General features: G+C 54.4%; 1 protein-coding gene and 1 non-coding gene across 2 annotated transcripts; one reads left to right on the top strand and one right to left on the bottom strand.

The window, feature by feature from the left end:
* Positions 1 to 1916: 1916 nt before the first annotated feature.
* DHX34 (DExH-box helicase 34) lies at positions 1917 to 27422 on the top strand. Its single transcript, XM_043435525.1, is given in 17 exon segments — positions 1917 to 2274; positions 2277 to 2908; positions 3875 to 4186; positions 5863 to 6117; positions 8552 to 8654; positions 10086 to 10303; positions 14391 to 14565; positions 15902 to 16095; positions 16803 to 16904; positions 19331 to 19573; positions 19768 to 19941; positions 20280 to 20397; positions 22524 to 22630; positions 23442 to 23726; positions 24492 to 24668; positions 24883 to 25021; positions 25679 to 27422. Coding segments are annotated over 17 exon segments (3438 nt in total). The 5' UTR covers positions 1917 to 2204; the 3' UTR covers positions 25813 to 27422.
* On the bottom strand, positions 19029 to 19100 carry TRNAE-UUC. Its single transcript has one exon. It is a non-coding gene; the product is annotated as a tRNA-Glu (tRNA).
* Position 27423: the final 1 nt, after the last annotated feature.

Genomic DNA, 27423 nt, shown 5'->3' on the forward strand with positions numbered 1-27423 from the left:
GCAGCCTGGGAGGAATGCTGTCCTCCATTTCATCGTCCCTGTCTTTTTCTGGGACACACTAGCCCAGCATTGCAACAGACTTTCAAGGCCTTTTCCTTTTTGTTCCCTCCTAGAACAGAAATTCCCTCTGAAGGTGCTATGGCATCGCCCAGCCCACGTGTTTACCAGGAAGTGCTGGGCACTCCCCATAGGCTACTCTTCTATGGGAAACAGCTCTGGCAGTCCACAAGTTCTTCAACTGGCTCTTACCTGGCTCTGATAACTCCCAGGGTTGGTCTGGGTCCCTCTGAGACTATAGACATAGAACCTCTGAACTCTGTTCTGTGATGGCCCTCAGAAACAAGGCTGAGTAGGGGAAAGCATTGCTAATAAACCAAGGTGAACTGTGGCCTTTTGAGTGTAAAATTTTTTCCAGGTTGTATGCCTGTGGTTCCTCTCACTGTTTTCTCTGTCAGTCATCATGGAGAGAGAGCACTGGGCCTGTATGTCAGTTACTGTTTAGCTTCTCTGTGTCAGGCTAGGTAATACACATTGCAGTGTTTTGAGATGGGATTGTTCCCATTTTACAGATGAAGAAAACCTCAAAGGAGTTAATTCGCACGCAGACACATATCTGGTAAATGATAAAGCTGAGGTTGAAATTCAGATCTACCTGACTGTGAAGTCTTTACCACGGAAGGCTCGGAACCCTTTTGTCAATTTTTTTTCATTGATTTTTTTGTTTGTTTGTTTTGGCCATGTTAGACGGCATGTGGGATTTTAGTTCCCTGATCAGGGATCGAACCTGTGCTCTCTGCATTGGAAGCATGGAGGCTCAACCACTTGACTGCCAGGGAGGTCCCTTAGGACCCTTTGAAGATCATAAACTCCTTTAAGAATCTGAGTGATGGGCTTCACTCCAGAAAATTAGCATATACAAGGGGATGTGCTTCATTAGTTAGGAGTTACACAGCTAAGAGAAACCAGACCTTAAGCAACAAGACATTTTTTTGTGTAGCGGTGAAATGGACTTTTGGAAGGAACTAAGCCTCAAGCGCTGAATGGTGTTGCCAGGCTTCTCCCCTGTCCCTCTTCCACTTCTCTCCTTGTGGTTGCTTGGTGACCATCCTTGTGTGTGCCTCCCTGTGCCCACATGCAGTCTTTTCTGTAGGAAAGATTTCTAGGAAAAGACTGCTTAAGACCTGCTACAAACAGCTCCCTGCTTATATCATCCTTGCTTAGCCAACAGTAGATAAGCTTTTCTCTCCTAGCAACCTAGTGTAAATTCCTGGGAAAGGCCCTGATTGCCTCTCCTTGGGTCATGTGTCTACTGCTCAGACCAGTCACTGGTTAAAGGGGGAGTACCATGATTGGCCAGGCCTTTGTCATTTGCCCAACCAATAGATGTTCTCTGACTTATAGGCAGGGGAAACCATGTAAAGTCCAAGAAGGGCTACTCTCCCAAGGAAAGTGCATTCGTTATTTTTCAGGAAAAAAACAAAACAAAACGGGAAGTGCCAGGCAGGCAAAAACAAACCATGCAACACTTGCAAAATCATGCACTGAATTTCAAAGGGTTTCCGGGGATCCTGAAACTCAGTAGACCACACCTCTCTCATGTTATTGTGTCTGGTGACCAAGTTCTGCTGCTGACTGGCCATGTGACCTACATTCCTTCAGGTCCAAAATCCCCTTCTTGGGGATCCTTCCCTGACTCCCAAGCATGGTCAAGGAAGGCTCCTGCAGCCCCCGGGCTTCCTTTCTTGCTGCCCTCATCTCTGGATTGTCAGAGTCTGGTGACAGGAGCCCCTGTGGGCACTCAGTGTGGTCTTACCCATTGCTTTCCCTTCCCCTAGTCCAGTGCTTGCAAAACAGCAGGCTGTCAGTAAATGTTTCTATAGAATGACTGTCTTCTGTTTTTTCCCGCAAACATCCAGGGCCTGCAGTCCCAGGATGAACTTGTGTCCATCCCAGAGGTCACCACAGGAGTCGTGAGGTGCCCTGTGCATCACCAGCTTGACCCAGGCTGCAGGCCATTTACTCTGCCAACACCTGTGTCGATCCTGTACCACCACCGAAGAGGAGATTAGCTCTTGGAAGAGAAAGTGCTACCTTCTTGCAGACACTGGCCTCTCACTGCAGGAAGTGGGGAATGTCCGAGAATATTTGGTCCAGGCGCTCAGAACTGAGGCCAGTTTTGTGACAGCCCTGGGACTGGCCACGGCATGCCGCCTCCCAGAACAAGGGAGGGCAGGGGTCCCCGGGACCGACCCCGGGCTCCCAGTCCTGAAGAGGCCCAGAGAAATGGGACTGGAATTGTCCAGAGACACGGCGCCTCTTTGAGGATGCCTTCTTCGGCGATGAGGATTATATTCGGCAGGGTTCCGAGGAGTGCCAGAAGTTTTGGACGTTCTTTGAACGCTTGCAGAGATTCCAGAATCTCAAGACCACCAGGAAGGAGGAGAAAGATGCCAGGCGGCCCAAGCACAGCCACCCAGCGCTGGCCGACCTGCCTCGCGCTTACGACCCTCGCTACCGCATCAACCTCTCCGTCCTCGGCCCGGATGCTCGGGACTCTCGGGGGCCGGGCAGGCGCCTGCCCCCGGAGAGAGTGTCCGAGTTCCGCCGAGCCCTGTTGCACTACCTGGACTTCTGCCAGAAGCAGGCGTTTGGGCGACTGGCCAAACTGCAACGGGAGCGGGCGGCACTGCCCATCGCCCAGTACGGGCACCGCGTCCTGCAGACGCTGAAGGAGCAGCAGGTGGTGGTGGTGGCAGGCGACACGGGCTGCGGCAAGTCCACTCAGGTGCCCCAGTACCTGCTGGCCGCCGGCTTCAGTCACGTGGCCTGCACCCAGCCCCGGCGAATCGCCTGCATCTCGCTGGCCAAGCGCGTTGGCTTCGAGAGCCTCAGTCAGTACGGCTCACAGGTAAGTGGGGCAGAACAGGCTTCCAGGTTTTCTCGCATAACCTCGCGGGATAAGTTAATATCAGTAAAGTTACAAAAACACTACCTTTTTACCTAGCAATGATTCTCCTAGAAATTTCTTTACAGATTAGCCTGGATATGGTCCAGATGACAGAGGCGCTAACAGTAGCCAGTTTAGTACTGTAAAAAAAATTGGAAATGCCTAAATATTTATCAGTCTTTAGGCAGTCAGAAAAAAAAGAATGAGGATGCTTCTTACTAATGATGTCTAGGGTTCTAATCCTGGCTTGACCACTTAAAAATTGTTATTGAGACTCCCCTGGCAGTCCAGTGGTTAAGAATCCACCTTCCAACGCAGGGGACTTGGGTTCTATCCCTGGCGGGGAACTAAGATCCCACATACTATGGGACCACTAAGCCTGAGTGCCCTGACTAGAGAAACACATCTGAAATCGATGTGTGTATGATGTGAGGTAGGGGTTAAGATATGTTTCCTCTCAATAACATTTTGTAGCTGGTTTACTTTGGATGACTGGCCTCAGTTTCTCCATCTGTGAGATGAGGGTAATAATAGTGCTTACATTGTGTGGTAGTTGTGAGGATGAAATGAGTTGATACACATAAAGATTTAAAGTAGTTCCTGGTACATAAAAGGGACTCAAGAGAAAGGTTAATCATTACAATTATAACTAATTAGTATCATACACCAGGCTCCATGCCAAGTACTTTATGTGCATTAGCACATGTAATTCTCACGGCATCTAGAAGGAAAAAATATCTGTCTCTGGGATGGAATTGCCCAAAGTCGGCAGCGCTAAGTGGCAGAGGTGACATCCGAACCCAAGCCTATTGGTCTCCAGGCTCTAATGCGGGACACTTGCTCAGGGTTTCAATGTGGGGAGGGTCAGGGGCTACGGGACAGGCCCAGGGTCCTCTCTGACCACCCCCTCCCACCCTCCACCCCCAGGTTGGCTACCAGATCCGTTTCGAGAGCACGCGCTCGGCGGCCACGAAGATCGTGTTCCTGACGGTGGGGCTGCTCCTCCGGCAGATCCAGCGGGAGCCCAGCCTGCCCCAGTACCAGGTGCTGATCGTGGACGAGGTGCACGAGCGGCACCTCCACAACGACTTCCTCCTGGGGGTCCTCCGGCGCCTGCTGCCCCAGCGGCCCGACCTCAAGGTCGTCCTCATGTCGGCCACCATCAACATCTCGCTCTTCTCCAGCTACTTCGGCAACGCTCCCGTGGTGCAGGTGCCGGGGCGGCTCTTCCCCATCACGGTCAGTGCTGCCCACGCTTCCCGCCGCTCCCCCACCCCACCCCTAAGCCCCGGACTCCCCACCTGGTCCCCGGCCAACCTGGACATGTCCCTTCTCTTCTCTCCTTCTCTGTTTCCCATCTCTTTAATTAATGACCTTCTCTCTCTTTTTGAAGTTTTTCTGTATTTATTTTTTGGCTGCTGCCCTGTTGCAGCATTGTATGAGCTTCTCATTGCGGTGGCTTCTCTTGTTGCGGAGCACAGACTATAGCTCGGACTCAGTAGCTGCGGCGCACGGACTCAGTGGCTCCGTGGCACGTGGGATCATCCCGGACCAGGGACTGAACCCGTGTCCCCTGCATTGGCAGGCAGATTCTTATCCACTGTGCCACCAGGGAAGTCCTCTCTCTCTCTTATTTTTTAAAGCTGCTGTTTTCTGGGCATTTGCAGTGTCCCGGGGAGAGTGCTAAGTGCTTGTTAGAGGAGAGCCCAAAATTTAAAGGCTCAAGTAACACAGAAATTTTTCTTATCTAACAGAATAGAACCAACTGGTCCAGGTTGATGGGCAGTTCTGTTGCACGTGGTCATTCGGGGACCCAGGCTCCTCCTTTCTCATCACTTTACCGTCTCACGGGGCAGGGTTTCTCAGACTCAGCACGGTTGATATTTTGGGCTGGATAATTCTTGGTTGTGCCCTACAGGGTGTTTATCAGCATCCCTCAGAAGTGGCAGGGCCAGGACTTAAATCCTGCTCACAGATAGACGTGGCACCGGGCCGGGAGCTTCTGTTTGCCCTTCAGATCTACTGTGCCCTTCCCTACATTCCTGTCTGCCCCGGAAGGCACTAACGGACCCCCCTCCCCCGGCTTCTCCTTGGCCAGTGGGAAAAGGAGAGGCAGCCCCCTCCCTCGAGGTCTGCAGTGTCCTGAGCCTCACAGCTCCTTCCAAGATGCCTCTGCACAGTCCTCTCCTTTATGGTTTTGATAACTGCTCCTTCCTCTTGTTCTTTGGGGCCAAGGCTTGATAACAGCTCTGAGGCTCCTAGCGGCAGGAAATGCAACATTCCTTGTGGTTTCTGGATCTCGGCGCCCATCAATCTGTCTTCTAAGTAGTCATTAAAAACACCGAGGGTGCTTTCAGAGAAGTGATTTTGAGGGTTTTAATCCCGACTCCACCCCTTAAAATTTTGTTATTGTTGGAGTTATACTCCAACTACAAAAGATTTATGTGTATCACAAGTGTACAGTTCAATTAATTTTCATAGATTAAACATCTCAACAGGGACTTCCCTGGCGGTCCAGTGGCTAAGACTCCAGGCTCCCAATGCTGAGGAGCCGTGTTTGATCCTTGGTTAGGGAACTAGATCCCACATGCTGCAACTAAGACCTGGCACAGCCAAATAAATAAAAAAAAATTTTTAGTTTTTATCACAAGAAAACATTTTTAAAAATACTTGAATGGAGCCAGTATCTAGATTAAAAGGCATGAAACACTACCAGCACCCTGGAAACCTCCCAGTTACCTTGATACTTTGTCCTTTTATCACATCCTCTTCAAACTGCCCTATTTGGGACAGTTTGTCCTCTGTCCTCTGCTGCCTGGATGGTCTGCGACCTCTCTGTCAGTCATGGCCTCCCCGCCCCGATGTCAGAGCTGGAGTGACCAGGTCTGCTCCTGCCTGGGGCCATCTCCTCGCAGGTCGTGTACCAGCCGCAGGAGGCCGAGCCGACCACGTCCAAGTCGGAGAAGCTGGACCCGAGGCCCTTCCTCAGGGTGCTGGAGGCCATCGACAATAAGTACCCACCCGAAGAGCGGGGGGACCTCCTGGTGTTCCTCAGCGGCATGGCAGAGATCAGCGCCGTGTTCGAGGCCGCCCAGACCTATGCCAGCCACACCCAGCGCTGGGTGGTGCTGCCGCTGCATAGCACCCTCTCTGTGGCCGACCAGGACAAGGTACAGAGTGTTGGCCGGCAGAGGGGGGCAGGGGGCGTCTCGCTGGGTAGCCAGAGGAGGAGGGGCTGGGGTGGCTGATACAGGACTGAGGCAACCCCACGACCCCGGGCTGTGGGCTGCAGAGAGGGGTCGCTCACATCTTTTAGCTGGGGGAGGATGCGTCAGGGTGAGCTTCCTGGTGAGGTGGGGGCACTGCAGCTGAGCTTTGGCAGACAAGAGAATTTTGAGTAAGAGAAGAGGAAGGAAGGCAGTCTGGGTTGGGGGAACTGGCTTGAGCAAAGGCCTGGACATGGGAATCTGGGAGTCAGGTATGGGGAAAGTGAAGAGACTGCCTGGTTGGAATGGACAGGTGCTGGGGGACCTGGCTTTGGGTCACTGTCTAACAAATTACCCCAAGACCTAGTAGCGTGCTCACTGTTACATTCGTTGGCTCACATAGTTTCTGTCAGTCAGGAATCTGGGAGGAGCTTGGCTGGATGGTTCTGGCTCCGGGTCTCTCGGGAGGTTGTGGTCGGTGTCAGCTGGGGCCGCTGTCATCTGAAGGCTTGACTGGGGTTGGAGGATTCTCTTCTGAGATGGAGCACTCACTCACATGGCTGGCTGTTGGTTGGGGGGCCTTTCTAGGGGGCTGCTTGAGAGTTCTCACAATGTGGTGGCCAGCTCTTCCCAAGAGACCAAAGTAGAAGCCACAGCATCTTTTATGACGTAGCTGTGGAAATCACAAACCATCACTCCTGCCCTGTTCAGAGGAACGGTACCGGGTGAGGCTGTGAATCCCACGAGGTGAGACTGCCCCGGCCATCCTGGATGCTGACCGCCATAATCACCTCCAGGAGAGTCCCTTCAGGTCACGTGGTTGTTTCTTGATTAAAGAAACAACCTTTGAGGGACCTCCCTGGTGGTTGGGTCCCATCGTTAAGGCTCCATGCTTCCACTGCAGGGGACACAGGTTCCACCCCTGGTTGGGGAACTAAGAGCCCACAGGCTGCGGCATGCAGCCAAAGAGTTAAAAAACAAAACACAGCCAAAAAGTAAAAAAAAAAGAATTAAAGAAAATGAAGAAACAACCTTTGAGCACCTCCTGGTGCTTCTCTTGCACCAGGGGCTCCTTTGGGACCCAGTGGGGGCTTCCCCTCAAGCTGCTGGTCTGCTGGGGGCCGGATGGGCATGTAATCAATGATTCTACAAGTAGTAGAGGAAAGCCTCGGATACTCTGAGAGCAGAGTCTTGGTGGATTCAGGAAAGGCTTCCTGGGGGAAGGGACTTTGCAAATGGAGCCCTGAGCAAGCCCTGTTCTGGGACGGGGGGCAGGGAAACGCATGTCCCAGCTACAGTGTGCAGAGCACTAGTTTTGTGCTGGGCAGCGTCTGAGCCACCCTGTCTGCCAGGTCCTGCGGTCCCCATTCGACAGCTGCAGAAACTGAGGCGCAGGCACTTAGGCAGAGTCACATGACTGGCAGAGCCAGGCTGTAGAACTTGGTAATTTGGTATCAGAGCCCATGCTCTGAACCAGCTGTTGGCAGACTTTCTGTGAAGAGGGTGAAATCTTTAGGTGTTATGGGCATATGGTCTTTATCGCAACTACCTTGCTGTTAACAGCTAGAAAGCAGTTGTAGACTCACCAGGTGAGGCTGCGTTCCATTCAATTTGATTCACAAAAACAGATCATAGGATAGATTTGGCTCACAGGCTGTAGTTGCTGACTGCCACTCTTAACCACTGTGCCTGACTGTCTCTTGGGTCCATGAGAAGGGCTTGTGCAAAGGGCCTGGGGTGAGGGAAAGACAGGGCAGTTGGGAAACTATGCACAGAGTGGCTGGGTCCAGATTGTGAGGGGGGAGTCAGGAGGGATGGGACCAGGGAGGTGGACAGAGTAGACCACCAGGGCATGGAAGACCCACTGTAGGCCTGGACTTTGTCCTGAGGGCACTGGAGGATCTTGGGAGGGTTCTGAGCAAGGTGGTGGGCAGTTCTGTTTGTGCTTTAGCAGATCCCTCTGTTGCATGTGAAGGCTGGATGGGAGGGGTGAGACCAGAGACCAGGGAGGAAGCTGGAGTGGGATCTGGGTGGGAAAGGATAGGCATGGACCAGGGCAGGGGCTGTGGGTTTGGGGAGGAAGGAATGGATTCATGAGATATTCAGGGGGATCGGCTGTGGCTGGATGGGTGAGGAGAGATGAATACCCAAGACGGCCCAGGTTTCTGGCCCCAGTGATGTAGTAGATGAGGAGATGGGGGCCCAAGGAGGAAAGGGTTTGGTAGAAGGTGCTCAGGCTGTTGGAGACGTGTGACTGTGGGGTCCAATGGGAGATCCAGGAGGCATCCAGGAGGCCACTGGACACGGGGGTGAGTAAGTGCCATGTTAGTCGTGCAAAAAGCCTGGGTGGGGTAGGACAAAGACAAGGCGCCAAGGCCGCCTCTTCACCGTCCCCCAGGTATTCGACGTGGCCCCCCCTGGAGTCCGGAAGTGCATCCTCTCCACCAACATTGCTGAGACCTCAGTCACCATTGACGGCATCCGCTTCGTGGTAGATTCTGGTAAGGGCGCCCCCTGGCATCCCCCAGGGCCTGGCGAGATGTGGGGTTGGAGAGGCAGGGAGGTGGTAGTGTTTCGGGCTGTGGAGCAGTGGCAGCATCTTAGCCTTGCTCAGGCCTTCCAGGCTTGCCCCTGCCTCAGGGCCTTTGCACTTACCGTTGTCTCTGCTGAGAGCTGTCTTTCCCCCAGATATCCACATGGCTCACTCCCTCACCTCATTGTAGGACCTGTGCAAATGTCTCCCCAGTAGAGAAGCCCACCTTGTCCATGTTATCTAAGTGATCTTTCACTGTCACCTCCCTCATGAGGCTTTATTTTTCTTCATTGTGTGGGGCATTATATTTTACATCCCAGCTAGACTCTTTTCTGAAAAGTCAGCATCGCTTAGTGGTGAGGAGACACTGGAACCAGCCTGGCCGGGTACCCTGCTGGCCGTGTGACCAAGGTCTGACACTCTCAGTAGGTCATTTTGCTCATTTGTAAAATGGCAGTAATAATAGCCTCTTTCAGGTTGTGAGGATTAGAAGAGTTAATACACTCGGGGGCTGAGGCCAGTACCTGGCACAGCGTGAATGAATGCTCAATACATGTTAGCAGTTACCTTACTGTGTTGAATCTGGTACCATCGATGAGAAAAGATAAGGAAATGGCAAACCACTACAGTATCCTTGCCTGGAAAATCCCATGGACAGAGGACTGGTGGGCTGCAGTCCATGGGGTTGCAGAGAAGTGGGCACGAGTGAGTGACTAACACACACATAATTTTATGTACTGTTAGAAAATGCTGTCTGTTAATCAGTGAGATGTCACTGATTTTAAGGTGTATTCCATTTTTAGAGACAAAAAAGCGTGGTCTTGAATTGATGAAGTCTGGTGTTCTGTTCCACCCCGTGAATGAAGGGGCTTTGTTTTGTTCACAGCTGTGTCCCTCGTTCATAGTACAGTGCCTGCACCTGCCTGTGTGCTTAGCTGCTCAGTCGTGTCCGACTGTTTGCAGCCCCATGGACTGTAGCCCGCCAGGCTCCTCTGTCCATGGGATTCTCCAGGCAAGAATACTGGAGTGGGTTGCCATGCCCTCCTCCAGGGGATCTTCCCAACCCAGGTCTCCTGCATTGTAGGTGGATTCTTTACCATCTGAGCCATCAGGGAAGCCTGGCACCTAGTAGGTGTTAATAAACTTGTTGGATGACTGAATCCCTGAATAAAGAAAGGCTTGAAGAAGTAAATGGAAAGATGCATGAATGAAGAAACTGAAGAATACATTAACAGAATGGTAGAGAGGGGCCCAAACTAAGCTCTGGGATAGTGTTACTGGAACAGAGACATAAGTGAGGTGTCAGTGAATGAATGGTTGGGTCAAGGGCCAGGCACGCGGAGGGCCCACATGGGTCCTGCACACATCTTCCCTTCCTGCTCCCCTCCTGCCCGCCCAGGGAAGGTGAAGGAGATGAGCTACGACCCCCAGGCCAAACTGCAGCGGCTGCAGGAATTCTGGATCAGTCAGGCCAGTGCCGAGCAGCGTAAGGGCCGGGCGGGCCGCACAGGCCCCGGCGTCTGCTTCCGCCTCTATGCTGAATCGGACTACGATGCCTTCGCCCCCTACCCTGTCCCGGAGATCCGGAGGGTCGCCCTGGATGCATTGGTGCTTCAGGTAAGGCAGGGTCAGAGAGGAGACTGAATCCTGAGTGCTGGTGCCAGAGAGGAACCCAGGAGATACTTAGACAGGGTTTCAGGATCAAGAAGGGGAGGGTGGGCCAGGCCACAGAGGGGAACTCATTCCTTCCAAACGTCAGATCCCATATTGGGGTGGGAGCTGTTCCGCACAGTCCACAGGGTCATGGGAAGAACCTTGTGACTCAAGCAGAATGTTTTCAGCTGTAACAGAAAACCCATCAGGAAGTGGCTTTTTATTTTTTTAAGAAGTGGCTTTTTACTTTTTTTAGGAAGTGGCTTTTTACTTTTTTTTAGGAAGTGGCTTTTAAAACTGGGGTTTCTCAACATGCTTTATGTCATGGCTTGTGTCTCAGTAGTTCGTTTTGCTTAGATTAGGCTTCTGTGACAAATAGACCCACTCGCATAACAGCCAGCACAGCAGAATGTTAGTCCTTGGATTGGTAGGCAGTTTCCTTTATTCAAAGGTGTTGTTTAGTCACTAAGTCATGTCTGACTCTTTTGCTACCCTATGGACTGTGGCCCGCTAGGCTCCTCTGTCCATGGGATTTCCGAGGCAAGAATATTGGAGAGGGTTCCCATTTCCTTCTCCAGGGGATCTTCCCGACCCAGGGATTGAACTCGCATCTCCTACATTGGCAGGTGGATTCTTTACAGCTGAGCCACTGGGGAAACCCTTATTCAGAAACTCGGGCCTTTTCTGTCTTGTGGCTGCATCATCTCCCCAGGGCCTTCATCATTTGTGTCAGCCTGTGAGGGGGAGAGAGCATGGGACTTGGGTTTGGGAGGGTGAGGGTGGGTCCACAGTGATGTACCTCCCTTCCACTCACCCGGGTGAGAGCTCACGGCCATGTCTCACTGCAGGAGAGGCTGGGAAGTGTAGCCCTGCGCTCAGGAAGAAGCAGGGAAGGACAGTTGGCGGCATGTGCCGCGGGCTCACACGTGCCCAGGCGGGGGCGTGACATGAACCAGCCCCCTTCCTAAGGGTGATGCACACTGATAGTCTGTACTTGCTTGATTTCCTTTGGAAAAAGTGCCAGTTCTGACCCACTTCTTGGAGTTTCCTGACTCATATAGCCTGCTGTTTGAAAAATATTGGCTTGAACAAAATTTCACATAATGAGAAGCCTTGAGATAAGGAGGTTACAGCCTTGGTTGTTTAAATAGATCAGTGATGTCATACAGTATGAGGCTTTTTAAAATTTATGTATTTATTTATAATTTCTATTTTTGAGCTGGGTCTTGTGGCACATGGGGTCTTAGCTCCCCGACCAGGGATTGGATTTGTACCCCTGCAGTGGAGGCTTCCCTGGTGGTTCAGCTGGTAAAGAATCCACCTGCAATGCTGGAGACCCTGGTTCAATTCCTGGGCCAGGAAGATCCCCTGGAGAAGGGATAGGCTACCCACTCCAGTATTTGGGGGCTTCCCTGGTGGCTGAGACAGTAAAGAATCCACCTGCAGTGTGGGACACCTGGTTTGATCCCTGGGTTGGGAAGATCCCTTGGAAGAGGGCATGGCAACCCACTCCAGTATTCTTGCCTGGAGAATCCGCATGGACAGAGGAGCCTGGCAGGCTACAGTCCATGGGGTTGCAAAAGGTCGGACATGACTGAGTGATTAAGCACAGCACAGCCGCTGCAGTGGAAGTTCGGAGTCTTAACCACTGGACCGCCAGGGCTTTTTCTAGAGCTCCAACCTCAGCTTAGCAGCAGCTCTCCTAATATCAGTGATGATGATGATGGTGATGATGATAGAAAATAATTTTACCTAGTATTTCTCATGTGCTGGGCTCTGTTCTAAGTTATATATATATAACTGTTTTGATCCTCACACAACCTTTGTGTAGTAAGTAAGCTTATTCCAATTTATGGATGAGAAAAAGGATGCACAGAGAGGTAAAGTACCTTGATCCATGTGGCTCTGCTGGCAAGGGATAGAGCCGGATTCATCTGGGGCCCTCAGGCTCCAGAGCCTGCCTCACGCCTGCCCCTCCACTCTGGTAGCCACCGGGAGCACCTCCTCCATCTTTGCTTGTTTGGCAGCAGAAGCAATGAACTGCCCCTCTTTGTGGGTCTCATTTTTTAAAAGTAATTTTATTTTTATTTTTGGCTGCACTGGGTCTTTGTTTCTGCACGGGTTTTTCTCTCGTTGTGGCTCTGGGGCTTCTCCTTGCGATGGCTTCTCTTGTTGCAGAGCAAGGGCTGTAGGGCTGTCCGGCTTCAGTGGTTGCAGCTCCCGGGCTCTAGAGCACAGGCTCAGTCGCTGTGGCTTTGTTGCTCTGGGGCAGGTGGGATCTTCCCAGACCAGGGATCAAGCCAGAGTCTCCTGCATTGGCAGGCAGATTCTTTACCACTGAGCCACCAGGGAAGCCCTTGTGGGTCTTGTTTTTTTAAGGCCATGGGAACTTTGCTGCCGGGCCTGCCAGCAAAACGAACACGTTGAGGACACAATCACCAGAGCACCTGAGAAACGAAAGACTCGGAAAGATGGGGTTGAGAGGGACGGAGTCAGCTTGTGACTGATTCCGATGACTTTATTGAGGGGTAACATACATATATATGCTAACAGGATTCACCAAATTTTAGATCAAAGACATGCATACATGCAGAACTGCAGACACTAGTTTTAGCTCAGGAGTTTTATCTCAACTCTAGTAGAGCATGGCACCAGTGTCTTACAATCAGTTAAAGACTACCTAGACATAAACCATTCACAGGAGCCCGATAATCTTATCAGAGTCAGGAGAATGGGCAAATGGTGGCTACAGCAATTTCCTTGAGGGAGGTGAGAAAGGCCAATTTGCACTTTACTAAATCAGGGGTGGCGGGACAGAGAGGGACCTCTTAGATCTCTCTCAGGGCCGAGAAGGGGCCTGAGCAGTCAGGCCGGCTCCCCGCACTTTGCCAGCCGCCTTGGCCGGCCTCCCATCCTGCCTTCCACTCTGTGACCTGTAATTGTCCAGGAGGAAGGGAGGGAGGGTGTTGCCTGACTGGATCAGAGCAGTGATTTGCAGTCCCAGTTACATGTTGGAATCATGTAATAATATCCCCCCACCCAGAACTCCTAGCTTAAAGGTCTTTTAACAAGTGCTAGTGGTCTGCCAGACAGCACCAGGGCTCAGTAACCAGGGAGGACAGTGGGATGGCTGGTTGAGGGCTGGATGGCCTAGAACTTCTGGTGGCCTCCAGATCAGGGCCAGGGGAGAAGTCACTTCTCCCAGAGACTTTGGCTGAGTCCCTGGTTCTCTGAGCTCTGTCCTCACTCTCTCAAGGTCACATGAGCCTCCACGCCAGCCTTACCTTCATCCCTTCACCAGAGAGGTGCTGTTTCCCCTGAGCCGTGCCGGGTCTGGCGATGGGTACACACTTCACCTCTTCCTCCCCACGAGCCCCTCTGTGCCACTGAGCTAATCAGGATGCTCTTGTTGAAAGTGATAGAAACCCGACTGAAGCTGTTGTTTTCAGAAAAGGGGATTTTATGGATTTGTGAGTCCATGTTGGGGGAGGTCAGGCTTAAGAAAAAAATAAAGGATTTCTCCATCTGCTGTGGATTGGCTGATTTCCAGGCAGTGGAAAAATAACTTCAGCTGCTTTGGGCTTCCACACTGGCCCCTCAGAACCAGAGTGGGTGCTGGAGTACCTCTCCTCAGCTCCAGGCTGCAAAGTCCCAGGGAAGGATTCTGATTGGCCCAGCTCAGGTCACGTGCTCACCCCTTTGTCAGTTGCTGTGACACCTCAAATGGTCCAGCTTAGATCACGTGCTTGCTCTGTGGCCAGAGTCTAGGAGAAGAGCTGCTAGGTGGACGGACAGACAGATAATGGTCCGCCTTCCCCACTTCTGTACAGTGAGTCTTGACATTGGATGTATTTTTAAAATTTATTTTATTTTTAATTGGGGGATAATTGCTTCACCATGTTGTGTTGGTTTCTGCCGTATGCCAACATGAGTCAGCCATAGGTATGCATCTGTCCCCTCCCTCTGGGCGTTTTGAAGTGTCACAGGTCCCCCAGTGTTCCCCAGTGGCTCCTGTGTTCCCCGTTCCTGAGGGGTTTGACTGTCATTCCAGATGAAGAGCATGAGCGTGGGGGACCCCCGAACCTTCCCGTTCATCGAGCCCCCACCACCGACCAGCTTGGAGACGGCCATCCTCTACCTCCGGGACCAGGGGGCGCTGGACGGCTCAGAGGCCCTCACCCCCATCGGGTCCCTGCTGGCACAACTGCCAGTGGACGTCGTGATTGGTGAGGACCACCGCCCCCTGGGGGTGATCACGGAGGGTCCTGAGAATGGGTGTGGGACGCTGCTCACTCTCTGAGTGACCTGGAGGCAAGGCTGTTCTGTCTCTGGGCCCTGTCCATTCATTCACAGGTCCTCTGTGCCACACACTGTTCTAGCACCAGGGCTACAGCAGCAAACAAAACAGATGCTTCTTTCCTGTGCCCAGCCCAGCCCCAGCTTCACCCTGGTCCCGCCTCCCTGTGGTTATAAGGACGTCACAGCTGCCAGCCTCTTCCTCTTACTCATCCCTGAGTCATGCCAGCCCCTCCCAAGGAGCTTGCTAACCGGGGCATATTCATCTTCATCTTGCCCGATTCTCCTGACTCAGGACATTCTGTATTTACCAACCATCCACGGCCCAGAGAATGGTCCCAGCTGAGCTCTGCCACCTGGGGCATCATTTCCCAAGCCTGGTGCTCAAGGGAGCTTGCTGCCCGCGTCAACGTTAAAGTCCCCGTCATTGTGACACGCTAGAGCTGCAGTATGGGCAGCAGGCTGGGTACTGCCCACCCTGAGGGCCTCCCACGGCTATGGAAGTGATTTCTGTTTGTGTTACAAGAGGACAGGGATAGTGCAGAGAGAATCGGATCTGAGAAGAAAGAGAATGTTCTGTGAGCCTTCGCTGTATGTCAGCGTGGAAGACACTGTGGCCCTTATTTCATTTTCATCTGGTGAGGGTAGGGCCTCAAGGCGTCCCTGTTGTACAAATGAGGAAAACAAGGCTCAGAGAAAGCGCGTCCAGGGAGGCACTCGTCAGGGAGGCACGCCCCAGCCAGGCTGGCACCGTCGGTCCGTGAGCCCTGCGGGGCGGGCGGCACAGATGACGCGGTGCCGAGCAGTTCTGGGCCCAGGTGGCTCATTGCCGGTCTTCCTCCGTGCCAGTAAGCACCCAGTGCTTCACAGTGAAACAGTTCATGCTCACAGCACGTAGATGCTGCTGTTAGCCCATTTCACAGATGGAAAAACAGAGGCACCGAGAGGTGGAGGGACTTGCCTGAGGTGACAGAATTAAGGGTTCAGGGACAGCCTTGCTTTTCTGCCCATCTTTATCTTATGAGGCTAGCTGTGTAACAGGAACTTTCTGGAAAGGTAGGCAGGGGAACAGTGAGGATGAGTCAGGTCACTTCCACTGGCAGGTGGAAGCAGTCTTTCATCACACTGGGAGCTGATTCTGGATGTGAGTCTGTCCCCCTGGCTCCCGAGGCCCTCTGGGGGTAAGGTGGAGGGTGGGTCAGGGGTCCCTGAGGAGTGGGGAACACCGTCGGGCACCCAGGAGGCTCAGCGTGGGTCTTCCCCCAGGAAAGATGCTGATCCTGGGCTCCATGTTCCACCTGGCCGAGCCCGTTCTCACCATTGCCGCTGCCCTCAGCGTCCAGACGCCCTTCACCCGCAGCACCCAGAGCAACCCCGAGTGCGCGGCGGCGCGGCGGCCCCTGGAGAGTGACCAGGGCGACCCCTTCACGCTCTTCAACGTCTTCAACACCTGGGTGCAGGTGAGCTTGGCAGCACCCTCCCCCACCCCAGTTGCCTGGCTGTCATTCTGCATGGAATCAGGGCTTTGCGCTCCACCCCCACCCCAGGGAGGATCCCTGAGGCCCCTGCAGACCGGGCCTGGCTGGGGAGAACCCCGAATCCACTTTTCCTGGGACGAGCACATGCTGAGGGGAGCCTGGGGTCTCTAAGCACTGACTAAAGCCAGCACTGTCGGCTTTTTAGATGCCTTAGGGAGTATCTGTGTGTTGAACACATGTTCCCTGGCCTTAGGGGGTGTCTGTGTATTGAACACATGTTCCCTGACCAGGCCTGGTCCTGTCCTGAGCTGTGCTAGGGACCCGGTGGTGACTAAACTCACCTGGCCCTGCCCTCCTGCAACTCCCAGTCCAGTGCAGGGAGGCAGACCGTCCTTGGACAGTGACCACCCAGAATGGGCTGCAGTGGGGAGTCCCCGGGGCTCAGAGAGCCCCAGAGGGCTGTCTGACCCTTAGTAGTCTGGGAGGACTTCCTGTAGGAGGAGGCATTGGGGCTGAGACCTGGAAGAGGGAGAGCAGGTATCGTTGAGGGAGGGCTGACAGGTCTCCCGCCAGCCTCACATCTTCCCAGTGGCTGGTGTTGGGGTCTTGTCTAGGTGGTGAGTCAGCACCCCCACCCCTTCCCTCGGCTGGTCAGGCCCTGACCTCCTGGGGTCTGGACCTCCACTCAGGTGAAATCTGAACGGGGCAGAAACTCACACAAGTGGTGCCGCCACCGTGGCATCGAGGAGCACCGGCTGTACGAGATGGCCAACCTGCGGCGCCAGTTCAAGGTGAGGCCTGGGAGAAGGGGTGGGGGCTGGCCCCCCGGGGGAAGGCAGCCAGGAACAGACTTGGGGCATGGGGGTGGGAGGAGGTAGAGGGAGAGTATGCGTGAACACCCTCCCCGGCGTGGCATCTCCTCTTCTCTGACAGCAGTGTCAAAGCCCCTCCCCACACCCACCTCCCCCACCATCACATGGCTAGGTGTTGGGTGGGGCCAGGGCAAAGGGGTGAAAATCCAGGAGGGCTTCCTGGAGGGGTGGACAAGGTCTGCTGTCACGAGTCACATCCTCATGAAGAGCCTCGTTCTCGAGCTGGGGTGCTGAGGTGGCCACGCAGGCCGAGTGCTGGGAGGTGTGGAGCATGGGCTAGGGTGGGTGGGCTTCAGTAGTGATGGTTAGAGGCACCGTCTGGAGCGGGACACCTCAGCACTGAATCTGAGCTCTGCTGCTTGCTAGCAGTTCAACCTCCGGCAAGTTACCGGGCCTCTCAGGGCCTCAGCTTCTCCCTCAGAAAATGGGGAAGCAAAAAATAGTCCTGCCTCCAGCATTCCTGTGAGGACTAAATGAGTTAATACTTTGCAGTTTTTTTTGTATCTACTTTATTCCTTTATTTGGGCCGTGCTAGGTCTTCATTGCTGAGTGCAGGCTTTCTCTAGTTGCTGCAAGCGGGGCTCCTCTCTAGTTGTGGTGCTCGGGCTTCTCACTGCCGTGGCTTCACTTGTTGTGGAGCACAGGCTTTAGGGTGGGTGGGCTTCGGGGGTTGGGGCACCGGACTTAGTTACTCTGCAGCATGTGGGATCTTCCCAGACCAGGGGGCGAACTGATGTCCCCTGCATTACATGGTGGTGGATTTGTAACCACTGGACCACCAGGTAATCCCTGCAATTTTTATTGTTATTATTAAGATGTGGTTCTGCAGGTGGTTTGTGTCATTAATATTCCACGGGCATCTTTCCCTTCGAGCACAAAAAGGCTCTGGTGCTGGGGAATTCTAGCCCCCTGTTGTGTGGCATGCCACGGAATGAAAATAAAATAAAACAGCCTCTGATGTAGCCATTCCCCTTGGCTGCAGATCTTGGAGTGTGCAGTCACCACCAAGGCCTCCCGTGTGTTAATGTGTCCCCACATTCAGACATCCCCTTCGTACTTGACATCATCTCTCAACGTCTTTGACTTTCTAAAGAGTGGTGGTTCAACCTTTGTTGGGCCCCAGATGCTGAGAAACGGGAGAAAAGTGGGGGTGCTTTTCCTTTTCTCACTCCCATGAGATATCCTGCCTCTTCTCATTGGTTGGGGCTCAATGAGAAACAGAGGGTCAATACAGTAGGTTCCCTGGGACGCTGTTTCTCGAGGTGTGGGCAGGAGGTTTCTCAGGGGCTTTGGAGTCATGGGGAGGGTCTATGATTTCTAAATTCCGCACCCCACTGCTCCCCCACCCCACCCCGGAGATTGTGGTTCAGTCGTTCTGGGTGGGGCGCAGGTGTTGACATTTCTTTTTTTAAATAATTTTATTTATTTATTTATGACTGTACTGGATCTTTGTTGCAGCTAGCGGGGGCTACTCTCTAGTTGCGGCGCACAGACTTCTCATTGCAGCGCTTCTCTTGCTGCAGGGCATGGGCTCCAGGGTGTGTGGGCTCAGTAACTGAGGCTCCGGGGCTCTAGAGCGTAGGCTAAGTAGTTGTGGTGCAGAGGCTTAGTTGCTCCGAGGCATATGGGACCTTCCCGGACCAGGGATCGAACCTGAGTCTCCTGCATTGGCAGGCGGGTTCTTTACCACTCGGTCACTAGGGAAGCCCTGGTATTTGTGACAACTTCCCAGATAATCCCAGATGCTGCTGCTGTTATTGGCCAAAGCACCACACTCTGAGAAGTGTTTTACTGTAGGAACCTCAAGGGGCTGGTGCAGGCCTGGAGGGGCAGGTGGCCGTGTAACCAGAGCCCGGGGACAGCTGGGTGGAGAGGCTGTGTGACCTGAGGCCCCAGCAAGGACCCTGCATGGTAATGATCACCCGGCCTCCTCTCCTCTCTCCTGTCCCCTGGCCTGGGTGTTCTGTTGGCCAGCGATGAAGACAGTTCTCTTTCCTAAAACAGTCACGTGCCCAGCACCATGCAAAGAGTTGTTGTTTTTACTTCCCTGACCAGGGATCGAACTTGGGCCCTGGCAGTGAAAGCGCCAAATCCTAACCACTGGACCACCAGAGAATTCCCAGAAAGTGGTTCTCTTTTTTTTTTTTTTAGAAAGTGGTTCTCTTATAGCCCCTTTCAGCTCCAGCTGGGAGTTCCCAGGAGGGTCCCCGTTTGTCATTTGAGGACAAGGGTGGCTCTAAGGGTGAGGTCATGGGCCAGCTAGCTGCAGGCCCCCAACTGGAACGTGCGTCTGGGCCCAGAGTGCGCCTGACCGTGTCCCTGACTTGGGCTCCATCCGCCCCCAGGAACTGTTGGAGGACCACGGGCTGGTGGCCGGCGCCCGGGCACCGCAGCCAGGGGACAGCTATAGTCGGCTACAGCAGCGGCGGGAGCGCCAGGCGCTCTATCAGCTGAAGCGCCGGCATGAGGAGGGCGCGGGGCGCAAGCGCAAAGTGCTGCGAGTCCAGGACGACCAGGACAGCTGGTCCAGCGACGAGGACCGGGGTGGCTCAGTCTCCCGGGGGGCCGGCGACAGCGTGGACATCCAGGTGGGGCGCCATGGGGTGGTCTGGGGCCTGGGGCGGTGGGGATGGAGTTTATCAGAGCGGGGACTCCTCATCTCAGGAGGTTGGTTTCCGTGGACAGGTGTCTACTGAACCCCTGAGATCCCCAGACCCCAGTTCCAACCCCTTGGGCGGTGGGGAGGGCCTCAGGAACCCACCTTCCCCTGTGTTGTCCCCAGGACGTGAACTTCAAGCTCCGACACAATCTGGAGCAGCTGCAGGCGGCCACCAGCTCAGCCCAGGCCCTGACTAGGGACCAGATGGCCCTGCTCAAGCTGGTGCTCGGCCGGGGCCTCTACCCGCAGCTCGCCGTCCCCGACCCGCTCAACAGCGGCCGCAAGGACTCGGACCAGGTGTGTCTCCTTCCTGTCTGTGTCTTGTCACCTGTCACCCCTTCCCAGCGCCTGCTCTGTGCTGGGGTTAGAGCACTGACCGAGGCAGCCCTGGCCCTGTCCTTATGGGGTGCAGTCTAATGATGGGGGCGGGGGAGAGACTCGTGCCCAGAGAGTGACCCAGAGTGGGATGGGGACCCAGGGGCTGAGGGGACAGGGGCACCTGATCAGCGTGGGAGGGAATCAAGGAGGGCTTCCTGGAGGAGGGGGTTTGTGTTGCGATGAGGAGGAGGGAACCTGGCGGCGGGGAGAGCAGGTCTGAGCCTCTGTCCCTTGGCATCCGCCTTGCACGCCTTCAGATCTTCCACACCCAGACCAAGCAGGGCGTCGTGCTGCACCCCACCTGCGTCTTCACCAATAGCCCCGAGGTGCTGCACACGCAGGAGCAGGCGGCCAGGGGCGGCGACGGGAGCCGAGGTACCGGGAGCCCAGGCACCGGGAGCCCAGGCGGGGGTGGGAGAAGCCCTCTATCAGGGGTGTGCGGGGGCACAGTGATCTTGGGGTGCCCCTTGCCATCGGGGGTTGCCCCCTCACACCTCCCATCCTCTGCCTTCCCTGGGGCTGCTGACCTGAGACCTGCAGGTCCCAAGAGCCACGCCTGGCTGGGTGGCCTTGGGGGGTCTACGCCTCTCTCCACCGAGCCTCGCCCTCCCCATGTGGTGCTGGCTGTCCGGAGCCGGTCCCGAGGCCTGAGGTTTGCACCACTAGGGCAGCGCCTGCCAGGAGAGGAGTCAAGGGAGCTCTGTGAACCTCAGAGCCTGGTCCTTCCCAGGGCGGGTGGTCCCCCAGCCCCAGTGTTCAGGCAGTTGCATTCGATCTGCCTTCTAGTGGGATCCAGGCCAAAAGGTGGCCACTCGGGCCAGGCCGGTCTGCAGGGGCGCCCTTCCCCAGGTGCAGGCCCTGCACTCCCTGAGTGTTGTGGGCTTTGTCTGAGCACTGAAACACAACTCATCCTTCTCTTGTTTGTAAAGAAAGTAACACACTGCGTTAAAATGCAGATAGTAACCCCACAAGATAAAGTTGATGATTTTAAACACTAAAGATAGAATTTGAAATTTTCTCTCTAATCTTTTTCTTTGTAAAAAAAGTTATTTATTCTTTATGAAGGAGAATTGCTTTACAGTATCGTGTTAGTTTTTGCCATACATTGACATGACATCTTTTTTTTTTTAATGTTTATTTATTTGTTTGACTGCACTGGGTCTTAGTTGAGGCATTCGAACTCTTAGTTGGGCCGTGTGGGATCCATTTCCCTGACTAGGGATCGAACCCAGACCCCTGCATTGGGAGCTCAGGCCTTTAGCCACTGGACCACCAGGGAAGTCCCTCTAATCTTTAAGTTGTGTAAATTCCTAGTCAGTGTATCCTCTTCCTATTACAGTAAGTCCCCTACACATGAACGAGTTCCATTCTAAGAACATGTTCATAAGTCCTATTTGTTCATAAGTCTTAACACAGCGAGGACCCATCTAACACAATCAGTTATCTAGTACTGTAATAGGTTTATAATATGTTCACATCTTTGAAAGTTTGCAGTCTGGGGGTTTGTGTGTAGGGGACTTACTGTACATGGTGTTTCTCTGTTTTAAAAACTAATGATTTATGTATTTATTTTGTTTTTGGCTGTGTTGGGCCTTTGTTGCTGCACGGGCTTTTCTCCAGCCGCAGTGCGCAGGCTTCTCGTTGGGGCCCCCAGCCTCTGGAGCACAGGCTGAGTAGCTGTGGCGCATGGGTTTAGTAGCTCTGCAGACATGGGGGGTCTTCCTGGATCAGAGATCAGACCCATGTCTCCTGCCTTGGCAGGTGGATTGTTTACCCCGAACCACCAGAAAAATCCTGTTTTTCTCCTTTTTGAAAACATTTAGAAAGTTCCAGGCATCTTTTAAGCAGAGAGACTGTGATGAACCCTCTGTGACCTTACCCAGGTGCAGCCATCAGCATTTTCCATCCTTGTTTATTCTGTCCCCTTGAGTTTTTTCCCTCGTCTTTGCTGGAGCATGTTAAAGCAGGTTCCAGGCATCTTACCAGTTAGTAATAATAATAAAAATCCTATTCATAAGGACAGTTATTTTGTATCACCACAGTGCTGTCATCCATCAGCCCTAACAAAATTAGCAACAATTCTTAATATCACTGCATAGCCGAAATCACATTGAGCTTGGCAGAGTGTTTAAGAATATGCCACAGACATTTTATCCTTATACATGTTCTTTGTGTGGACGTTTGAATGGGGCTTCCCTGGTGGCTCAGATGGTAAAGAATCTGCCTGCAGTGCAGGAGACCTGGGTTTGACCCCTGGGTCAGGAAGATCCCTGGGAGAAGGGAATGGCTACCCACTCCAGTATTCTTGCCTGGGAAATCCCACTGACAGAGGAGCCTGGCGGGCTACAGTCCATGGGGTCACAGAGTCAGACACGACTGTAGTGACTAACACTTCACGGGAATAGCGGGGGTGGGACAGACCTCCCCTGGTGGGAATGATGGGTGTGTGTTGGGGGGTGGGGTGGGGAGGGGATGCTGAGCTGCCCCCTTGACCCTCTCAGATGACAGGGACAAGATGAGCAGCAAGCACCAGCTTGTCGCCTTCGTCTCCCTCCTGGAGACCAACAAACCATATCTGGTGAACTGTGTCCGCATCCCCGCTCTGCAGGTGGGTCCCACCCCAGCCTCCCCGCCTCCCTCCCGACTGCCGATGCCTTGGCTGTGTTCCTTGGGGCAGGGGCCCCGGGGGGTGGGGGCGGGCCTGGAGGAGCCGTCTGCCCCCAGGCTGGCTGCTGTCTCCTCCTCCCGGTATCCAGTCATTACTGGCCGAGCGCCTGCCCGGTGCCAGCACTGGGGAAGACACACAAGGCAGGACCCAGTCCCTGCCCTGCCGGAGCTCACATCTCGCTGGGAAGGGCGGGCAGCAGCAATAAACACCGTGCCGCAGTGAATGATAGAGCAGAGTGCAAAGAACAGGGTGAAGGGGCTAGGGAGGGGAGGGCGGGGAAGGGGGCAGGCTCTAGTATGGGATTAGGCCATCTGGGTGGGCCTCACTGAGAAGGTGCAGTCAGGCAAAGGCCTGAACGTGGGAGGGGTTGTAGGGATCTCTGGGGGAAGAGCGACCTAGGCAGGGGGAAGAGCAAGTGCAAAGGCCCTGGGGTACCACATGCACGGCTGGAGCAGAGTCGGGGTGGGGGGGAGAGGCTGAGGGGAGGTCAGGGAGGAGGGTGAGACCAGATCTCCCTCCTCCCCACCACCAGAGGGTTCTGAGCAGAGCTGGATCAGGGACTGACTTGGGGCAGAGTCCGCGAGCCCAGCAGGGAGGCGACTGCAGTCATAGGACAGGAGCGGATGGTGGTGGGGACTGAGGATGGGGGTGGGTGAATGGGGGGCGGGCAGGAGCCCAGTTGGACGGGGGCCGCTCTCAGATGGCGTCACGCCTGTCCACTGCTTCCTGTCTCCTGCCCCCTCGCTTCCAGTCCCTCCTGCTGTTCAGCCGGTCCCTGGACACCAATGGTGACTGCTCCCGCCTTGTGGCCGACGGCTGGCTGGAGCTCCAGCTCGCAGACACTGAGAGTGCTGTCCGGCTCCTGGCGGCTTCCCTGCGGCTCCGGGCCCACTGGGAAAGCACCCTGGACCGGCAGCTGGCCCGCCAGGCCCAGCGGCGGCTGGAGAACGAAGAGGAGGAGGAGGAGGAAGCCCCTGTCGACCACAAGGAGGTGGCGGCTCTGAGCAGGGAGCTGTTGCAGTTCATGACATCCAAGGTACCCACCTCCCGGGCACCTGCCCCTTGGCTGGAGGGGCCGTCAGCCATAGGGATGAAGGCTCCAGAGGGCCCTGGCTTCTAGCTAATCGAGATGCCCACATGTGGGGCTTTTCAAACCAAAGAGGTTGATGACAGGCTCAACGTCACACAGCTGGTAAGGGTGAACCCAAGATTTGACCCCAGGAGCCACCCCATTAAGCCCTGCAGCCCTTATTCAATAGATGCGCAAGAATACCTGCTGCATCTGGGGTGCAGGTTACCCCTTAGTAGCGGTTAAGGGTGTACATGATATGAGAGAGAAGCTGTGAGGTGCCTGGAAGACAGATGGGAAGAATTGGACAGAGCATGCTTGAAACCAAACCCCCACTTCTTTATGTGGTGTGTGGGTTGAGAATTCTGATTCTACTACACATGGATGTGGTGGGACCTAGAGGACTGGAGAAAGGGGAACTGGCTGACATGAGAGAGTAGAAGAGGCAAGGTGGCCACACTTGAAGGTCAGACTTGAGGTCTGAATGTGTTCCCACAAGGGATGAGGACAGAAGGGGACTGGCGAAAGCAGGTAAGGGAGTGTTCTAGACAAGCCTTTGGTCATGAGTATCTGAAACCAGGGTGTGAGTGGCTTAAGCAATTGATCCCCATAACTGAGAAATCCAGGGGTGGACTTCAGGCACAGCTGGATCCAGGTGCTCCCATTATGTCTACCTATCTCCTGTCTGCTGATAGAGTCTGTCTGCTCTATCTCCTGTCTCTCTTTGCTCAGGTTTCCTACAGCCTCCGGCGGCTCACAGGGCTGGAAGTCCAGAACCTCTATGTGGGACCCCAGACCATCACGGCTGCCCCCAGTCTCCCTGGCCTGTTTGGCAACTCTACCCCATCCCCCCACCCCACCAAAGGGGGCTACGCAGTCACTGACTTCCTTACCTACAACTGCCTCACGGTGAGCATGGACACGCACCTTGGCCCCTCGTCCTCCTGCCCCTGAGAGTGGGATTTTACAGATTCCCCCCGGCACCCCCAACCACATTCCAGCTTAGTCCAGGGATGCAGTTTCAGAAAGGGCCTGCCAGCCCGGAGGACTTCTGGGAAGGTCCCAGGCTGGCGGTGGGGAACGGGGCAGGGAGCCAAGCCCTGACACAGCCCGACTGTCACAGAGCGACGCGGACCTGTACAGCGACTGTCTCCGCACTTTCTGGACCTGCCCGCACTGCGGCTTGCACATGCCCCTGACGCCCCTGGAGCGCATCGCGCATGAGAACACCTGCCCCGAGGCCCCTCAGGACGGCCCCCCAGGTGAGGCTGGCGCGGGGCCCGGATGCCTGTGTCCGCCCAGCTGTCCATCCAGTCTGCATCTGGGCGTTCGCTCCCCACTCTGGGGATCCATGACCTCAACCCTCTGCCTGGCTGGTGCCACATATGGGCTTTGTCACTGAGACCCAGAGCCCGGGACAAGGAGGGCCTGGAGCCACCTCATTCTTGTGTCTCTGTCTGTCTCTCTTGGTCTCTGTCGCCTCCTGTCTGATCTGCCTCTGCGTTTCTGTTTCTCTTTTTCTCTGTTGTCCCCAAGCCGTCTCTGCCTTGGCCACATCCACCCTGTTGTCACCTGGAGGACGCCGCAGCGCGTAGACCTGGGCAGAGCCTGCTGTGGCGCATCCCACGTCACACACTGGCACTCATGGGGAGATGGCTGCGGGGCCATGTGGTCCCCCCCCAGGGCTCTCTCTGTCTCTCTCAGTCTCTGTGTCTCCACTTGTGTCTTTGTCTCTCTCACCCCATGGGTGACTTGCCTCTCTGTGTGTGTATTAATCAGGGAAGGCTTCCTGAAGGAGGCAGAGTTGGAATTCCCCAGAGGCCAGGAGAGAGCCTGAGCCGCAGGGTTTCCTGGTATTTGGGTGAGGGTGAGAGCATTCAGTGAAGCATCCCCCTCAACCCCCTTCTCCTCTCCCCTAGGGGCTGAGGAAGCTGCCCCCGAGCCCCTCCAGAAGGCATCTGCCCTGCAGAAGCCCTACCACTGTGAGGCCTGCCAGAAGGACTTTCTGTTCACGCCAACGGAAATTCTGCGGCACCGGAGGCAGCATGTGTGAGCCCAGCCTGTCCCGGACCAGGGCCAAGACCAGGACTGTCGCCCTCGCTCCCAGCCTAGGCTCGGAACTCTGACCTGGGCCCAGCCCGTGAATAAACTCTCACTGATGGACTCGGGTCTTTAAGCCTGCTCATCCATAAAGTGGGCATCCCAGGTGGTGCAGTGGTAAAAAAACCTGCCTGCCAATGCAAGAGACGCAGGAGAGGCGGGTTGGATCCCTGGGTCGGGAAGATCGCCTGGAGAAGAAAATGGCAACCCCCTCCAGTAATTTTGCCTGGAGACTCCCCATGGACAGAGGAGCCTGGCATGCTGTAGTCCATGGGGTCACATAGACACGACTGAGCACGTGTGCGCACACATCCAGAAATCAGCAGCCATCTCTGCTGGTCCTCCACGTGGTCTGACTCATCCCTCCTCTTGCAGCGGCCACCTGATGCGTCCTAGGGTAAATCCCGGGAGTTGAGGTTGAGCAGGCTGAGCAGGGACCTCAGATTGGAGAAGGCAGTGGCAACCCATTCCAGTATTCTTGCCTAGAGAATCCCATGGACAGAGGAGACTGGTGGGCTGCCGTCTATGGGGTCACACAGTCGGACAAGACTGAAGCGACTTAGCAGCAGCAGCAGCAGGGACCTCAGGCTGCAGGTCCAGGGTCTGATCGCCCCTGGTGACTGCTCTCCCTGTCTATCCTCATGGCCTCTGCTTTCCCTCGAACTCGGAGACCCCGGATTGGCCCATTCTCGTGTGCGGCTTCGGGAGCTGGGTGGGGTGGGGTCAGTGTTCTGTGGGCCCACGGGCTTCCTGGTCATGGGGGCCATTCTGCTGTGCTGTCCGTGGGCAGTTCTCAACCGTCCCCTCAAGACTCCCTGACCACATTTCCCCCATGGACATGAAAAGGAGAGGGAATGCTGTGAACAATGGTGTGATTCAATTCTATGACTCAGGTTGAAATCTGGGTGATGGCAGGATGGATGTGGTCAAGACAGAGACCATCATGGGGTAGAAGAAAGACCAAGAGACACAGCAAGAAAGAAAGAAAGAGAGAGAAACTACCTGAACTCAAGAAGAAATAGATAAACTGCACAATGCTATCTGTGGGGTTAGCCAAAAATTTCATTTGGGTTTTTCATAGCAGCCTACGGAAAAACTCGAATGAACTTTTGGCCAACTTAATGCCAAGGCAATTTAATTCATAGTTAGGGACGCAGAGAACAGGCTTGGATGGGTTCACTGGTGACCTCCAGCAGACAGGGACTGAAGACATGACACTCAACACTGGCTCATTCAGTGGGGAGGAGGACGCCTCTGGGCCAGCACTGCCCTGATGCCAAAGCCAGACCCAGAACCGCTTTCTGGGGGTTTAGCAATTCACAATCTGCCACGGATAAAAAGAACAGTAGTACATCGTGGTCAGGCCATTTCTCTAGTGATACAGAGTCGATTTAACGTTTGAGAGTCAATTAATGCGATTCACCCTGTTAAAAACAGAAAGGGCATTTGACAAATTTCAACACCTTGTGGCCTTGGATAAAGCCCCTTAACCTCTCTGCTCCAGCTTTTTTTTCCTCTGACAAATGAATGCAGCTAAACTTTTTCTCAGAAGGTTCATTTTGAT

The sequence above is a fragment of the Cervus canadensis genome, chromosome 18 (genome assembly GCF_019320065.1).
Source record: "Cervus canadensis isolate Bull #8, Minnesota chromosome 18, ASM1932006v1, whole genome shotgun sequence".
Lineage (NCBI taxonomy): Eukaryota > Metazoa > Chordata > Mammalia > Artiodactyla > Cervidae > Cervus > Cervus canadensis.